This window comes from Canis aureus, chromosome 4 (assembly GCF_053574225.1).
Source record: "Canis aureus isolate CA01 chromosome 4, VMU_Caureus_v.1.0, whole genome shotgun sequence".
NCBI lineage: Eukaryota > Metazoa > Chordata > Mammalia > Carnivora > Canidae > Canis > Canis aureus.
In genome coordinates, this window is record NC_135614.1 from 53,110,410 (window position 1) to 53,128,948 (window position 18,539).

The 18,539-nt window shown below is 40.1% G+C and overlaps 1 protein-coding gene and 1 long non-coding RNA gene across 3 annotated transcripts in view; one reads left to right on the top strand and one right to left on the bottom strand.

The window, feature by feature from the left end:
- Nucleotides 1–552: 552 nt before the first annotated feature.
- LOC144312726 (uncharacterized) lies at nucleotides 553–6,754 on the bottom strand. Its single transcript, XR_013378305.1, has 3 exons — nucleotides 6,346–6,754; nucleotides 5,761–5,929; nucleotides 553–742 (listed from the first exon to the last, which is right to left on the bottom strand). It is a non-coding gene; the product is annotated as an uncharacterized LOC144312726 (long non-coding RNA).
- A 294-nt stretch (nucleotides 6,755–7,048) lies between these two features.
- RNF145 (ring finger protein 145) overlaps nucleotides 7,049–18,539 on the top strand; it is a 57,434-nt gene continuing 45,943 nt past the window's right edge. Inside the window, exons 1-2 of one of the 2 annotated variants that reach the window (XM_077895681.1) lie at nucleotides 7,049–7,196; nucleotides 13,139–13,341. In XM_077895681.1, coding sequence (XP_077751807.1) covers nucleotides 13,158–13,341 — 184 coding nt within the window. In that variant the 5' untranslated portion in view covers nucleotides 7,049–7,196; nucleotides 13,139–13,157. Of the gene's footprint in view, nucleotides 7,239–13,136; nucleotides 13,342–18,539 lie in introns of both variants that reach the window. The other variant, XM_077895682.1, reaches the window with a different exon arrangement.

An 18,539-nucleotide genomic window follows, 5' to 3' on the forward strand; every position in this document is an offset into this window, starting at 1 on the left:
ATTTGGGTGTTCATGAACCCAAATGTTCATACATAGCAGAATGAATAAATAATGTTCTCTCCATGTGATAGAATTCTATACCACAATGAAAATGACTGAACTGCAGTTTCACATAAGAAAATAATTGACTCTCAAACACAATGTTAAGCAAAAAAAGCTGGTCACCGAAGAATATATACTGTATAATTCCATGTATATAAAATTCAAGTACAGGCAAAACTAAACAACATTTAGAGATTCATACTTAGGTGGTTAAACAAAGATAAGGAAGTGACTATATTAAAGTCAGAGAAATGGTTACCTTTGTGGTGAGATAGTTGTGATGGGAAAGAGTATTGGGGATTTTCTGGGGTATTAACAAGCTTCTATTTCTGGAGAGTAGTTAAATAGTTGAGTTTTATAACAATTTGTTAAGTTGTACAATTGTGTTTCTACCTCTCATTTTTTTTAAGTTACATCCTATGTTTATAACAGCATATTACTCTAACAAATTAAAAGGATCAAATGCCTTAGGACTTTCTTAACTGCAAACAGCAGAAAACACAACCTGTCTAAGCAAAAAAAGGTAATTTATTGACGAATGTAGTTAAAGAACAGGAGGTGGACATGCTGGCTTTGGATGGGGCTTAGAACAGGACTCATACACTGGGACCAGATCCTGGTTTCTTTTTATGTTCTTTTACCTGCTTTGAGTCATTTTCAAGTTCTTACCTTTTAGATCCAAGATGACTACCTGTAGTCCCTGAAATTATAAGATTCCTTTTTTAGATTAAGCAGGAAAGAGAAACTTTGTTCTTTCAATAGTTGAATCCAAAGCTCTGGTGTTGAGTGTTGCCCTGATTCTCAGGTCATGGGTCCTTCTCTGGACTAACCATGTTGGGAGATAGGATAAACTGATTAATACACCAATAGACTACATGGCTAGAATGTGCAAGATTGTATTAAAAAGGGAAAAATGGAGGGATCCCTGGGTGGTGCAGTGGTTTGGCGCCTGCCTTTGGCCCAGGGCGCGATCCTGGAGACCTGGGATCGAATCCCACGTCAGGATCCCTGTGCATGGAGCCTGCTTCTCCCTCTGCCTGTGTCTCTGCCTCTCTCTCTCTCTGTGTGTGACTATCATAAATAAATTAAAAAAAAAAAAAAAAGGGAATAATGGGTATGGGGAAGCAACTAACAAATGTCTATGACAATATCCATTTATTCAGCTGAATATCATCATGCAGCACACAATTTTGTATTACTACCCATCCCAGTCTCAATCAGAATCAATACAGATAAAGTGGGTGGGATAGAGGTCCGCCAGAAGAGCTTAAATCTAAAAACAATGGCAACAATACATTTTCCACCTTGCTGATATGTTAGAGATTCAAAACAGGCACAAGCACTCAGATTGATTAAAAGCAAAGCTGTTTTGTAAGGCATAACAATTTAAGGCAATGAGTGAAACTTGATTGGGTCTTGGGTTAGGAAAAAAGTTACCTGTAAAACATATTTCAGGGAGAACTGTGATAGTAAACGGTAAAAGTAGTAGGGAATTAGTAAAAGATTAGGGAATTATAATTCATTTTCTTAGGTGTGGTAAGGTCATTTGATAATATTAGAGAAAGCTTCAGAAGAAGCAGGCTGGAGTACTGAGGGGTGCAGTGTGTTGATGTCTGCAACTTATTCTCAAAGAGCTTAACACACAACACACACATATAAAGCAAATATTTAAAACTTTAACAATTGTTGAATCTAGATGGTGAGTATATGAGTGATGATCGCAATTAAAAAAATCTTATGTATCTTTGAAACTCTTTAAGATAAAAAAACTGGGGAAATAAAAAATATTTTGGGGAAAATCTGAAAAATCCAAACCAAACAACAATGTATTTTTTCCTCCTGTCTCAGGCATTAGGTCTAAAGGAAGAAGAAAAAGATAAATTTAGGGGCAAATTTAGGAGCACCTGGGTGGTTCAGTTGGTTAAACATCTGCCTTTGGCGCAGGTCATGATCCCAGGGTCCTCGGATTGAGCCCTGGGGACTCCCAGCTCAGCAGGGAGTCTGCTTTTCCCTCTGCCTCTTCCTCTGCTTGTGCTCTTTCTCTCTCAAATAAGTAAATAAAATCTTTTTTAAAAAGATAAATTTAGGGCAGCCCGGGTGGCTCAGTGGTTTAGGGCCGCCTTCGGCCCAGGGCCTGATCCTGGAAACCCGGGATCGAGTCCCACGTCGGGCTCCCTGCATGGAGCCTACTTCTCCCTCTGCCTGTATCTCTGCTTCTCTCTCTCTCTCTCTCTCTCTCTCTTGCTCTGTCTCTCATGAGTAAATAAATAAAATCTTTAAAATAAAAAGATAAATTTATTTTTAAATTAAAACTATATAAGTTCTATTGCTTTTCCAATTATCCATGAAAAATATTTATTTGCACCAATTGTGTGTATGTATTTCTTATTGTTTAAAGGAAATTATAATTTTATCTCTGATTTTAGTACAGAATAAGTGTTGCTGGGACGCCTGGGTGTCTCAATGGTTGGGTGTCTGCCTTTGGCCCAGGGCGTGATCCTGAGTCTCGGGATCGAGTCCCGTGTCGGGCTCCCTGTGTGGAGCCTACTTCTTCTCCTTCTGCCTGTGTCTCTGCCTCTGTGTGTGTGTCTCTCACTAATAAATAAATTTAAAAAAATCTTAAAAAAAAAAAATGTTGCCAATCAGATACCAAAGACAGAGGGAATAACATATATTGAGGACTTATTTTGTACCAGGAATACTAGCATATATTGTTTTATTTATTTTTTATTATAATCCTGTAAAATAGATACTGTCATTATCCCTATTTTACAGAGGACAAATGGAGATGTTTATAAATTATGAACATCTGGCACAGGGTCCCATATTTAACAGGTAAGGGTATCTGAATCTAAGAGAGTTCTTTCCTCATATACTGCTGGTGGGAATGTAAAATGGAGCAGCCACTTTGGAAAACAGGTAAACACAGAGTTACTATATGACCAGGTAATTCAATTCTATTCTAAGTATATACTCAAGACACACGAAAACATGTGTCTACACAAAAGTTTGTATATGATACTAATGATTATAGTAGCACTATTCATAAGAGCCAAAATATGGAAACCACCCAAATATCTATCAACTGATGAATGGCTAGACAAAATGTGATATAGCCATACAAAGGAATGTTATTTGGAAAAAAAAAAAAAAGAAAAAAATAAAAAAAAAAGGAATGTTATTTGGCAATATAAAGAAATTAAATAACTCTCCATGCTACAACATGGAGGGACCTCGAAAACATGTTGCTAAGGGAAATAAGGCAGACAGAAAAGACCACATCTTGTATGACTTAATTTATATAAAATGTCCAGAATAAGCAAATCTGTAAGACACAGAAGGATTAGCAGGTGCCTAAGGCTGGAGGGAAAGAGAGTTTTTGTATTTTGGTTTTTTTTTTTTTGGAAAGGAGATGGTGATGAAAATGTACTAAGTTGATTGCGTGATGGTTTCACAACTCTATGATAATCTACTAAAAACCACTAAGTCGCACACTTTAGAAGTGTATCGTGTGGTACATGAATTCTATTTCAATTATATCTAAAAAAGAGTTAATTTCTCTTTACTGAACCATGTTGCCTAAGAAGACTACAGTTTTCCTCTTAGAATTGACTTTCAAAATCAAATCATGAGGGTAGTCAGGTTGAATTAAATTTTATATATCATTTAGACTCTTCTACTCAAGAAAGTTAATTATTTTGGAATTAAAGAAAACCTCATGGTGCGCCTAGGAATAAAATGAGTAAATAAATTGAATATATGATAAGCCTCCTTTCCCCTGTATTTCCAGTGTTGGCTATCTGAGTTTTTTGGATTTGGGCCCCATTATCTGAAGTCTGTTATATGAGCTCTTTTTTTTTTTTTTAAAGATTTTATTTTTTATTCTTTTTTTTTATTTTTATTTATTTATGAGAGAGAGAGAGAGAGAAGGGCAGAGACACAGGCAGAGAGAGAAGCAGGCTCCATGCACCGGGAGCCCGACGTGGGATTCGATTCTGGGTCTCCAGGATCGCGCCCTGGGCCAAAGGCAGGCGCCAAACCGCTGCGCCACCCAGGGATCCCTGTTATATGAGCTCTTATCTCTGGATCCAGAAGGCATAGTGAATTGGCTATCAATTATCTGCAGATTTGTAACAGAGGACAATTTCTATGGGATTATTAGCAATAGTTTTTTTTTTAAAGATTTTATTTATTTATTCATAGAGACAGAGACAGAGAGAGAGAGGCAGAGACATAGGCAGAGGGAGAAGCAGGCACCATACGGAGAGCCTGATGTGGGACTCGATCCGGGTCTCCGGGATCACGTCCCGGGCTGCAGGCGGCGCTAAACCACTGCGCCACCAGGGCTGCCCAATAGTTGGTTTTATAAGGCATTCAAGCATTAGTCTTTTGGAATAACTAGGGCTATAACAAACATGCACTTTTCCAAACTTAGAGAACAGGAGAATAACCTTTGGAGTCCACAGTCTCCCATTCCACCATCATACACATTCCACTTCTTTCCTTCTAGCCCTGAAGATAATTCCTTTTATGGCCAGGTTGTAGCATTTGGGCATTTTCTTAAGCCTGGTTCCAGGTACTTACAAGTTTTACTCTTGACCTTTGCTGTTTTGGGTGAGTTGGGTGCCTCTAGCAAGTCGTTTCTACACTGCGCTTTTTATTTGGGCCATCTTCGGCAATCTTCTCTATAGCCCCACCCCCAGTTCTTCTCTCTGTTTTTTTTTCTTTCTAGTTTCATTCAGTTACCTGCATCTGGCAATGTGGAGCTTTCCCAAAACTGGATTAGCAGCAATATAATAGCAGTAACCCTTTCATTACCAGAGTAATTTTCTTTACTTGTTTTGAGCTTTAGCATTTATAGGCAGCTACTGTAAAATTCAAAGGTGAAAAAGACATGTGACTTTTTCCTGCTTTTACAAGTCTGGAGTACTTATTATTAGTGAGGGTTATAGGATTTCGAAGCCTTTTTTTTTTTTTTTTTTTCCTTTAAAAAAGGAAATGTGAGAGCTGAGGTAAGCTTCTCCTCCATTTAAACAAAACACAAATCTGGTAACAATATTAAAGGAAAATTTCAAGATTCTGCAATTTACCCTAAAAGAATAAATAAATCCAATTAGAATTTAAGGTCATATAGATTTCGACTTTTTGCAATGCTTCTGACCTTAGATTTTTTTGCCTGAGTCAGTAGTAAGGTTGTTAAAGTGAGGAGGAAACCAAAGAATAAAGCTTTGCTTTCTTGGGCACTTTTCTATTCTAGTCATTAGTCATGTGGCCTCTAATTTCTTACCAGACTATATATAAAAAGACTCATAAAACTGCTGCTCTATCATGTATCAGGCTTGGTTATTCCAAAGTAGTCTAAGGCACCAGGATGAAAGGTGTCTATGGAAAGTTATGAACACACTTCCCAGAAATTTTTAAAACTTCATTTCTATAGAGCTATCAAACTAGTGGAAAGAAAGTTCCTCTAAATCTGACTGAATGATATGTCCAGGAATTATATTTGCTAAAGGTGGAGCTTGCTTTTACAATTTTAGCAAGATACAAAGGTTGTGAGGACTTGGAGGTTTACTATTTAAAGTACAGAAGACAGACTTGAATTTCCAAGGGGGGCCCCCAACAAAGAAATCTAGACTGGAGTAGGTTAATTTCTCTGGTCCATGCAGAAGTGGAGGTTTCACAATTCCAGTATGATCTAGTATAGTCGCAACATCTTACCTACTACTGGGTGTGTATTTTCAGTGTACATGCGGCGCTGCCAACATCAAAGGCCAGACTGGTTTCTAGTAGCGACTGGATCTCCATCTCCAGGAACTCACCAAAGACACAGCAAGGAACAGTGTAGGGTTTTTTTGTTTGTTTGTTTGTTTGTTGTTTTTTTTTCTCCCTGGGGAAAAAGGAGGCAGATGGGGTGAGGGATTTGTGGAGAGTCGTGAGGCCCTAGAAAAACCGGGGAACGAGGAGTCCAGCAAAGCTTAGAAGCCTAGCAACATTCTTGTTTTGTTCTGCGCACACACGACGTGCCTCAGGCTTTGTTTTGGGAAGTGGGGAACAGTTTCTGCCCTAAAAGGTGTTAACATTTAGGGTAGGAAGGCTGGTCAGTTGGGGAGAAAACAACCGAGCCTCCTTGACCTTGGGAACGGGGTGTATACACTAATCTCTGTTTTGACCCTTGAACCAAACGAAACAAATACCATTTAATTTCATACAATAAAATTCCTTGAACAAATTCTTTAAACCAAAGGGCGGAAATTTAAAATCAAGGGATAACCCGTGAACGTCTTCAGTGGTGCATCCACTCACTTATTCGACAGGGGCGTAAGGAGCCCCAGTTGTGTGCTAGGCATTGCTGAGCCATCTCAGACTTGGTTCCCGACGCCATGGAGTTGACAGTCCAGCCCAGTCAGCGAGGGAGTTAAAAAAAAATTCCAGCATCGTTGCTACTGCGGTTGCACGGTGAGGATCAGCCCCTCCAGTCCTCCCACGTGGTCCCGGCAGGTGAGTGTGGGTGCGAGCGCGTGCGGCTCCGGTGTCGGGGAGTGTGAGAGCACACGTGTGTCAGAATGGCGCGTGTCACAGTGCGCGTGCAGGTGTCGGCGTGGTGCGCGTCTCCATAGCTGCCTGAGCCCGGCCGCGTGGGCCGCGTGTCTCCCGCCCACGTACCGGAGGCGGCGCGGGAAGCCCCGGGCCGGTGCGATTGTGAGTGAGCGCGGGAGCGCGCGCCGGCGCGTGCGCGTGCGCGTGCGCGTGCGTGGTCGGGGGCGGGGGCGGGGGCGGGGCGCGGCGCGCGCAGGCGCAGAGCGCGAGAGCGGACCGCGGCCGCCGCAGAGCGCCGGGGGCGGGAGGAGCGAGCGCAGTAGGCCATGGCTGCCGCCGGCTGCTGAGGGGCTCGGCCCGCAGCGCCTGCTGCCGCGGACGATGGTGACCGCACGGGTCGGGCCGCTGCCGCCGCCGCTGCCGCCGCCTCCCAAGACGCTGCAACCAAGGCCCGGCGCCGAAGAACCGCCGCTGTGAGCCGCGCGCCCCGGCCCCCGCCGCTGCCGCCGCCGCCGCCGCCCGAGGAGAACGGGAGGGCGGGCGAGAGAGCCGGGGAGCTGCGGAGCCCGCCTGCCCGCCGGCGGCTCGCCCCGCGGGGAGGGAGGCCACAGCCCGAGGTGACCGAGCCGTCCGCGCCGCCGGCCCCCCGGCCCCCGGCCCCCCGGCCCCCCGGCCCCCCGGCCAGGTCTGGTCGCGGCGCGTCCCCGCCCCCCTCCCCTCTCCCCTCCTCCCCTCCCCCTCCTCCCGCCGCCCTTCCCCCAAGCCCTCCGCCCGCTCCTTCCTCTTCTCCCCCTTCGCCCCTGCCCGGGTTCGTCTCCCTACTTCCTCCCGGCGTCGGCGACGTGCCCGCCGCGCCCCCTCCCCGCCGGCCCGCTCCCACTCGGTCCTCGGCTCCCGGACCCCGCCGAGGCCCCTCCGCCAGCCCCCGCGCGCTGGGCGCCGCCTTCCCGACTCCCCACCCTCCTGGAGGCATCCCTCACCTCCCCGCGGCGTCCCAGCGATGCCCCCTCTCAGCTCTGCCCCATCGCCTCCCCAGGACCCCGTTTCGAGGCTATGTCTGAGCCCCTTCGGGAGCTGCCTCTTTCCTAGCTGCTGCTTTCCAGCGCTTTTTTTGCAGTTCCACTTCCAACTTCCCCTCTTTTGCGTCTTTGTCCACTTTGCTTCCAAGCTTTCCCTCCCATTTTTCTTTTGACTTCTCCTTCTTTGGTCCACGCAGGCCCCAAACTCAGTCTCCTCCTTCCTCCTCTTATGCGGTTTGAGGGTGTTTGGGGGCGCAGAGAGGCCTGCCAAGCCATCCTTCGAATGGGGGCCCATTTGCTCTCCATCCCATCTGTCCTTTTTTACCGTGAGAGCGCTCCCCATCCCTTCCTTTTTGTCCCCATCGTTTCCTCTCTCGCCTGCCATCCCTTCTCCAGCCTACTCCTGTTCTGCTTTTTCTACCCGAGACCCTTGCCCTCCCTTTAGGACGGAGACCCCTTCCTGCTCGGGGATGATGAACTTCTCCCGCATCTTTCTTTGGAAGCTTTTTGGTGCGTGGCGCCGCGGGACCAGCACCCTTGGCCAGACAAGAGGGGAGCTCCCTGGCACGGGCCTCTCTACTGGCAGAGTTTTTGCGAACGTAATCTCCTAGCCCCGCGGCGGCAGCGGCCCTGCTGCTGCGCTGCCTGCTTTGCGTCGAGCTGGGTTGGGGTTACTATAGTTCAAACGCAGCTGAGATCAGCAGGCGGGGTGGGGGAGGAGGTGCGGGGAGAGAGGAAGGGGGCTTTGCAGTGAGAAGGCATCAAAGATTAATGGATGGCTTTGCATCGCAGTCTGCAGTAAACAGGAAACTAGTTTGAAAGGAGAGGACTGTGTGTCTTTTTATTTTTTAAAATACGGACCGTGCCGTTCTACTGAATCTTGAATCCTGCCCAAAGGATGAGCTGTCGGTGCTGCAGTCGTGACCCAGGCTGAGGGCCCAATGGCAGGCAGAGAGAGCAGTTTTTATCCCCTCAAGTGTTGAAAGATGGTCCGGTTATTCAGAGTGGACTCCATGTCTTTGCCACTTGGGAGATATCGAGAAATCACAGAATTGCTAGTAGTTTATGTGGAAATCATACATGCAAAGTTAGCTAGGAATAGTGTGGGAGTGGGGAGGACCAGCTATATTTAAAACATGTGCCAATGCTTATGTAAGAAATGCGTTCTCCTCCCGGGTGTCTCAGTTTTGAGCTGAGTTTACCTACGATTTTAGGTTCTAGTTTTGCCTCTGATATTTGCAGGGCTCACCATCCTAACATACAGACAGCCAGAAAAACCTTTCTAGATATCGGTTTTAGCCGATGGTGGAATTTTTTTCCCCCATTGGATTGGACAAAGAAAAATGATGATTTTTAAATTTTGGTGGGAGAAAAAAGTGTAGAAAGTTTCAGCCTTAAATTTTCTATTGTACTGAATTTAAAATTTGGTCCTACAGCTTTCTGATTTTTGCCTTTTTTTTTTTTTTAAGACGTTTTATCTAGGAGATGTGAATACCCTTTTTTTTTTTTTTTGGTAAGATCAGATTTTGTGTTTCTTAACATAATTTTTCAACAAACTATGACTTAAAGAAGTGTATGATTTCTGAATTGTTCAAGATGATTTGTTTGATTTCTTCATATTCAAAACCAAAATGCAGTGTTTTCAGGAATGTGTAGAATGAGACTCCTGTGTTTCCTAACCCACAAATATGAATGGTGAACTGTGCAACGTTATACTTGTACAGGACATTACTGTGTAAGTGGTGCTTGCTGCTTCCAAGTCTGGGAAAGTCATTTAATGAAATCATTGTGGTCCTGTTTTTGGTTAGCATTTGTTGAGTCTTTTTTTGCTGATTTTGGAAAGGTTTTTTTTAAAAACTGTTCCACTGTAAAACATCTTTAAGTTTGAGTCACATTTAGTTTATATTACTTGCTGAGACATAGTTTTTGCATATTACTTTCCAAGTTCTTCTAACGTATCAAGGAGGCAATATAAAAATCTTTCATGGAGGAGAAAATTTGTTAACTGTACAAGGCAGGAAATAACGTATATTTGGCTTTGGGAGAGTAAGGACTTTAAATTTTCGTTCAGTTCCTCTGCTTATTTGTGAGGATTATTTGATACTGTTTTGATTTTAAGAGAATTTTAAGCTTCCTCTGACTTGGAATATGCTCATTAGCTCTGATAATAAATCTCAGAAAAAGATAAATTAGGCTTGAACCAAGCATCATAGAAGTATAATAATCTTTTTCCCCCAGGAGATAAATCTCCACTTTTACTTCATGCTTTTAATAGTGTGGTTTGGCAAACATGAGTGATTCAGTGATTTTATTTTATTTATTTTTTTAAAGATTTATTTTATTTATTAGAGCTGAGCAGAGGGGCAGAGGAAGAGGCAGAGAGAGAATCTGAAGCAGACTCCCCATGAAGTGGGGAACCCTGAGACAAGGCTCCATGCTGGGCTCCATCTCAGAGCCCTGAGATCATGACCTGAGCCAAAACAAAGAGTCAGACACTTAACCAACTGAGCCACTCAGGCGCCCTATTTCAGTGATTTTAAACAAGATAAATGTTTCCACATTTTGTTTAGACGATATTTTAAATTGTGTGTGGTGCCGGATTGTAGTGTGCGGTATTTATTTGTGATGGTGATCACCCAATCATGTGGTACTTACACTTTAGAAAGATTCAAAATTATCAAGTGTTTGTGGGGGGTGGGGGGGTTATTTTTTTTCCCACAGCTTTTGTGGGTAGCATTTTAGATTTTTTTTTTTTAAGTAGGCTCAATGTCTAATGTGGGGCTTGAACTCACGAACCTGAAATCGAGACTTGAGCTGAAATCCTGTAGGATGCTTAATCGACTGAGACTGAGCCACCCAGGTGCCCTTTGTAGGTACCATTTTAGATTTGGTTTTCCATATATTGAATTTGTCCAAATACAGGGCCCGCTTGCTAATGACTTGCTAAAATACCACTCACATACAGAAATAAATGTTTACTGAACAGTAGAATTTTTTTTTTAAAGATTTTATTTATTCATGAGAGATACACAGAGAGAGAGTGAGAGAGAGAGAGGCAGAAGACATAAGCAGAGAGAGAAGCAGGCTCCATGCAGGGAGCTGGATGTGGGACTCCAGGATCACACCTTGGGCAGAAGGCAGGGGTTCAACTGCTGAGCCACCCAGGAGTCCCTAGAGTTGTTATTAAGTGGGCATATTTCATTCTATCCAAGGTCCTTCTTAATTCAGACATTTGAATCTTGGGTTTACTATGAAGTAGAATTTGGGGATCAGTCTTGGATATTCTTTTCTTTTGAGAGCTATAGGAACTCAAGACCTTTTTTGTTATGTTTTGTTCCATTTGTGAGTTGGAATAGTGGTAATTGAGAGAGAATTTGTACCCTCCTGCTAATGGCCCTCTTTTGTAATAGAGATAATCTTCCATAAAAATTAGGGAGGTCCCACCCTGTCCTGCTAAGCTGTCCAGATCTTGATTTCTGATGCAGGATTGGTTATTTGTTTACATTTTCTTTTCTTGACCCTTTTAAGAGTTACAAAAAATGGTGAACAATTGGATACATTTAAAAATAGCAAAATATTTTTAAATAAAAAGAGGAAGGCTCCTAGTCAGATGAAATAAAAATGGACCACAAGTAATAACTCAGTAGCAGTACCTGCAAAAACAATAGATTTATATTGGATTCTAGATTATAGGAAGAGTGTTAACTTTTTTTCCATTATAATATAAAGCCTCTTGGTGATATTATCTCAGTCTGTGATGATTTTCACGCATGACTGGTGGCTTGTGAGAAAAACCTATTCATGTACTTTGAAATAAACCAAACTAAGTTATTTATTTGACCACCTGAGTAAGTAGTTAGGTTTTGTGTATTTCCTTAAGTCATATAGATAGCTTAGATGTATTAACACTTTCTACAAGGAATTTCTTTTTTTAGGCCCCAATTATGGGTATTTTACAACATTTGGCAAACAGTAAAAGAAGGAATAAAAATCCCCTTAGCCTTACTGTGATATTTTGGTGTATTCTTAAGATTTTTAAAAAATTTAATAATATCATGAGCTGTGAGAAATTGAGGTTCCTGAATGCTGTAATTTACAATAAATGTCGATTATAGGGTTTTTATCTTTCACTGTTCTTGTCCCCGTAGGACACAACTACGTGGTTAGGATTCTTTCACAGTGTTTTTTTCTTATGTAGGAAAAATTTTAAAGTGGTTTTGTTTATTTAAAGTAATTAGAATTTAATATTTATTTATGAAAATGTTAACTGCAGTCTTAGGTTATATCACTTTTGAGTAATGAGAATGATATATGATGACTCAATGATCGATACAATGGATCAGTTTTTCAGTGATTGAAAAACTTAAAATAATGGTTTGTCAAGTTGAGCTCCTTTTTTGTTTTTTAACTGAGCTAGAAGCTATGAAAATTAGGGTAAAATGGAAATACTGACAAATATTTAACCATAGCATAGCAATCTGTCACTGTAATTTTCTTCAGAAATAAATGTTTTCATTTGTCCTGTAATGTCTAAAATTACTGCCAAAGCTGGAAATATGTTTAGCTTTCTCAGCAAAATTCTGAAAAGGATATTGTTAGAGCCAACAATCCAGAATTATCATTACTCTTAAAATTGTCTTTAACCCACTTCTGTTTACCTTATTCTCATAATTCCTTGGATTAATTTAAAGCTCTATCATATAAAGCAGTGTTGCACAGAATAGTCCTTTTAAATAATAAATTGTTCTGGAGATCTTTCATTTCCTTCCTTTTTATTTTTATTTTTTTTAAAATCTGTTCCTACAACTCATCAATAGCTGAGCAAAGACAGGGGCTGCAGACTCCAATGCCTTTTTCCCTGTGCCAGCATATCTGTGAATCACAGGAAGAATTTGATGAGCATTATTTCCCCACTTTGAAGGCAGATTATGAGAATTTCAGATGGAGAGTTTAACTTTAATGGTTCAAGGAAACAGTATTGCAAACCATGTTTTATTTACCTGTATCATGAGTTCTCTGAATTATATATATATCATGTAAATTCAGTACTTCAATTCTGGTTGTAAGCAGTAAGGAAAAGGATACACTGTGAGATGCTGCAAACTAAATGTGCAGTTACCAGATTTTTATTGAATAGCTTAGGCTTTTTCCTATAGTAACCACTTAAAATTTGCTCTTTTTTAAGAGCTACATAAATCTCAGTTTTATAGGAGTGAATTTTTTCTTTCAAGTTAATTGGATAAAAGCTGTAGTATTATTAGGGTGTTTTATTGCTAGTGCCTAGAGTTGGAGTTAAGCTTTTTAAAAATAAATTTGAGGCCTTAATACTTATTCAGTTTGGGAAGACCTGAAAGAGTCAATGTGAAAACTCAATACAAGGATTATTTCATGAATAGAATACCTGGAAGTAGTAGTTGTGGCTAAAGAGTTATAAATTGTTACATAGTTTTTGTATAGTATGTGACCATCCATTAGATTCGTAGGATACCTAAAAGCTATTTGAGGTGACTTATTTTTATCTGTTGTCTCCTGAACTTTAGGTCTGCTCCAAGAAAAAACATGGCTGCAAAGGAAAAACTAGAGGCAGTGTTAAATGTGGCCCTGAGGGTGCCAAGCATCATGCTGTTGGATGTCCTGTACAGATGGGATGTCAGCTCTTTCTTCCAGCAGATCCAAAGAAGTAGCCTCAGTAACAACCCTCTTTTCCAGTATAAGTATTTGGCTCTTAATATGCATTATGTAGGTAAGTGTCTGCATTACCTTTTCTTTTCTTTTCTTTTCTTTTTCTTTTTTCTTTTTTTTTTTTTTAGAGAGAGAGAGCGAGAGAGCACACGTGTGGAGTTGGGGAGAGGGAGAGAGAGCATCTTAAGCAGGCTCCACACTCCTCGTAAGGCTCCATCTCATGACCATGAGATCATGACCTGAGGGTAAATCAAGAGTCAGACACTTTACTGACTGAGCCACAGAGCACCCGTACATTACCTTATCTAATATTTTAGTGAGCATTCTGATTTATGTCTTTGTATGTTTTTGAATTTGAGTAAAATGAGATTTGGTTACATTGAGATGACAGTGATACAGTCATTGATGAATGTTTATGAATCTGATTTGTAGTGTAATTTGTCTTACCATTGCACATGAGTTATTAAGGCTAGAGGAAAACTGTTGGATTTATTTTACTGGATGAAACTAGAAGGAAGAAGGAAACGTTTTAGATTTTAATATGATAAAATGTAAATAATGGAAACTACCTTTCCAGACATTTAGCCTGTTCTAATTTGCCTGTTTTGGGTTTTGTTAGTAATTCAGAAAGCTTGCTATTTATTTATTTATTTAAAAGGTTTTATTTATTTATTCATGAGAGACAGAGAGAGGCAGAGGCATAGGCAGAGGGAGAAGCAAGCCTCCCCGTGGGTACCCCGATATGGGACTTGATCCCAGAACCCTGGGATCATACCCTGAGCCAAAGGCAGATGCTCAACTTCTGAGCCACCCAGGTGCCCTTCAGAAAGCGTTTTAAATGTGACATTCTTTATTGAACATTAACATCAGTTGAACATAAGGCATTTCAGTTACATACGTTGGAAATGACATTTATAATATTAAAAAATATTCCTTGAAATATAAATGATATGATTTGGCATTAGCAGTAAATGTAATGTTAAAGAAATTAAAGGTTAAAAAGGTTGAGTGATTAAAGAAAATAAAGTTGAGAAATAAAGGCAGTAGGGGCACCTGACTGGCTCAATCAGTAGAGCATGTGACTCTTGATATCAGGGTTATGAGTTCAAGCCCCCTGCCTTCGGTGCAGAGATTACTTAAAAATAACCTTAGAAAAAAGAAAGAAAAAAAAGAAATACAGGCAGGAAACATAAAAATTCATCTAGAATGAAAATCATAATCCTTAATTTTTAGGTTAATTTTTTATATGTAATATTAGCAATAATATATTTTAATTTGACATTGCTGTTGCATAATTCAAGATGTGGTTTGAATAATGTACTATAGTGATTTAATAATATTTTTATTATTAGAATCACCCATCCAAGTATAAGTTTTATAAAATTGTGAAGGGTTTGTCCTATTTCTGTGATACTTATTTTTATTGATAGGAGGACTTTTGGATTCCAAAGCTTAGCCCTGAAAACCCCTTGCAGCTCTGAGAGATTTCCAAGTAAGCCATTGTAGAAAGAAGTGTGGTATAGTAGAAAAGACAACACACTAGAAGCAGAACATTTGGGTACAATAAATTCATCTCTCTCACGTGGCACCACCTTGGGAAATTCTGTGAAATGAGAAGGTTCTTTTATGCTGCAAAACACTGTAATTCTCAGCCCTTTATTAAAGGGTTTGTATGTTAGCCAATTTATGGAAAATAATTCTAGTCTGTTATAGATGGACAATTGGGTACTTGGCTTAGATTTTTAGCTTAATCAGCAAAGTAATTGATATTGTGGTTTAAAAAATGTGCTTACCACATATATTATTTCTGAATAGATTGAAATATTTATTTTAAAACAGCTGCCTAATAATCAGAAACATTAATTTTAGAAATTGAATGGATTCGAGTACTTTGAAGTTCATACTCTGGCTTATAACTTTAGGAACTCAATTGAGCCTTCTTAAATACACTTATTATATGCAATGGTAGTAAAGTCAGTGATTACATGAGTAGACATTCTCAGCTTGAACATTTTTTTGGTTAGAGTAACTTCTGTGACAAAGTATTTAGGTAGTGTTTACAAAATTTCACCCCTAAATATTCTTACTTTTTAAAAAATTAGTGATGTATTTATATACTTGTTTATGTTAAAAAATCAAAACTTGGGGCGCCTAGGTGGCTCAGTTGGTTAAGCATCTTCCTTTAGCTTAGGTCGTGATCTCAAGGTCCTGGGATGGAGCCCTGCATCAAGCTCCCTGCTCAGTGGGGAGCCTGCTTCTCCCTCCGCCTGCCGCTTCTCCTGCTTGTGCTCTCTCTCTCTGTTATTAGGTAAATAAATAAAGTCTTAAAAAAAAAACATAAAAAGTATCTTTCTCCAGTCTCTGTTCATCATCCACTAAGTTCTCCAAGCCCCAGCAAGTAGCTTTTTTTATTTCCTTGTGAAAAATTCTAGAGATGTTTTTATGTACATATGTCAATATAAAAGATATATTGGTAAATACATGTATATAGTTATAAATGTATTTTGTACAGATAGGAGAATATACACTGTTCTCAACTTTTTGTTTTAACGTAATGTTACATCACGGCCATAATTACTGCTTTTAGATAATCATGAAATAAAGCTTTGTATGCTGGTTTTATGTTGATGCTTTCTGTTATGCCAAATTTTAAGATTCTGATTAAATCTTAAGGCCTCATTCTCCCCCCAGCCCTCCAGTTCTGTTTTATAGTGGCATAGTTTATCCTTGTATGGCCATACCATAATTTATTGAGCTAATTACTGTTTTCGGGGACACTCTAGTTTCTTCTGCTTTTTCATTCAGTGTGGCACCAAATAATTTTTTTTAAAAAAGATTTTATTTATTTATTCATGAGAGACAGAGAGAGAGGCAGAGACACAGGTAGAGGGAGAAGCAGGCTCCATGCAGGGAGCTCGACATGGGACTCGATCCCGGGTCTCCAGGATCACACCCCGGGCTGTAGGCGGCGCTACACCGCTGCGCCACCGGGGCTGCCCTGAATAATTTTATATAGCTATAATTTTGACAGCTGTAAATATAACCTTAAGATAAATTATTAGAAGTGAAGTTGCTGGGTTAAGGGGTATATATATTTGTAATACTGATCGATATTGCTCTCCCTAGGATTTTGCTGTTTTGTACCTCCACAATGACTGAGAGTTCTGCAGTCTTAACATTCTTATCAAACTTATATTGGCTACTCCAGTAGGTGAAAAATGGGTGTGTTCTAACTAGTTTTAATTTGTATTTCTTTTCTGAGTGAGATTGTGTTTATCCACATGTTTAAGAAAAATGTGTTTCCTCTTCTGAGAGTTGTCAGTTCATGTCCCTTGCCCATTTTTCTATGGGATTTTAGCCCACTCCTCCCCCTTTTTTCCTCAAAGGCACATGCAAAGCTTTATTGGGGGCTACAGATCAATCTGAAGGGAGACACAGAACCAACAGAGTGGTTAGGATTTTAGCTTTTTCTTGCTAAACTTTGTGGGAGTTTGGTATACATTAGGGAGATTAGTCCTTGTCTTGATTTTGGCTTCTGTTTTTTTTGTTTTGTTTTGTTTTTTTGATATATAGATTTTGTTTTTAATGTGGTCGAATTATTTTTTTATAACAGAATTTTGACTCAGTTATTAAAAAAGACTTCTCTATCATGTTTTTTTCTCCATTATTTTTGTTTTATTCTTTTATATTTACAACTCTGCTCCACTTAGGATTTTATCTGCATGTACATTGTGTTATATGTATCATTTTTTTCCCCCAAATAACTATATGGTAGCCTTCATGTATTTATTAAATAGTTCAACTTTTCCTGAGTGATTATTATATAACAAATTCTCATGTCTATTTAGTTTCATTTTTTTTTTTTAAAGATTTTATTTATTTATTCATGAGAGACCGCGAGGGAGGGAGAGAGAGACACACACACAGGCAGAGGGAGAATCAGGCTCCATGCAGGGAGCGTGATGTGGGACTCAATCCTGGGTCTCCAGGATCACACCCTGGGCTGAAGGCGGCGCTAAACTGCTGAACCACCCAGGCTGCCCTTTAGTTTCATATCTGAATATTTTTTTCCCTTTTCTTTTAGTGTGTGGTCTTACTGAATACTTAGACTGTATTTTACTGTCTGGACTTAATCCCTTCATTGTTTTTTTATTTCTTTTTCACAGTTTTTCTGATATTGTTTGCTATGTGAACTTTAGAATTACTTGGTTTAAATTAGGAGGAAGAGAGAGCTTAAAGATGCTAACTCTTCTCTGTGTATGAACACAGAGAGCCTCCTTATGTTCCAGATTTCTTTTGAATCCTTCTGTAGTATTTTAAAGTTTTCATTATATAGGTCTTGGACATTCATTGTTAAGTTCTATTCCTAGGTATCATATATCTTTTATTACATTTGTGGCTTTTTCCCCCTTTATATCCTTTGTTACTAAGAGCTCAAAAATCAAGGTAGGGTGCGGTTAAAGTTCATGTTTATGGAATATGTTCCTTCAAATTGAGAAGCTTTCCAGTGTGGGTTCTGTTTGAGGACAGCAAAAAGAAGTGATTGTTTAAATATAACTGGTGGAATGTTAATTATACAACTGTTTAGCAAAGTGTAGTATATAAAAAGGAAAATAGAAATAATATTGAAAAGCTAAAGTGGGGCCATTTGTGAAAAGACCTGAATACATTTATTAGGTATTACATTTAATTTGGTAGATAATGATGGGCCAGTGAAGGATTTAGATCAGGTGAGCTGCATTTTAAGATGGATTAGTGGGATCCCTGGGTGGCTCAGTGGTTTAGTGCCTGCCTTCGGCCCAGGGCGTGATCCTGGAGACCCAGGATTGAGTCCCACATCAGGCTTCCTGCATGGAACCTGCTTCTCTCATTGCCTGTGTCTCTGCCTCTCTCTCTGTGTGTGTGTGTCTCTCTCATGAATAAATAAATAAAACCTTAAAAAAAAATTAAGATGGATTAGTGTTGTATAGGCTGCTGCATTGGGGAGGGGAAAAACCAGAGGTAAGAAGACGAGTTAGGATTTTCGGCAAGAGGTAATGACAGCCAGAACTAGCTTTGTCAAAGTTGAGAAGGAAAGAATGGGTATGACAATAATTCTGTTAGAGCTGCAGTCATTAAAATGATTAGTGACTAACCTAAAATGTAAAACTCAAGCTTCATTTGTGTCCACATTCTGCAGATCTTCCCATGTTTATAAAGTTGTTGACTGCTTCCTCTTGACAGTGTTTCTGAGTTCTTGTAACTTCCTGACCATTCTTT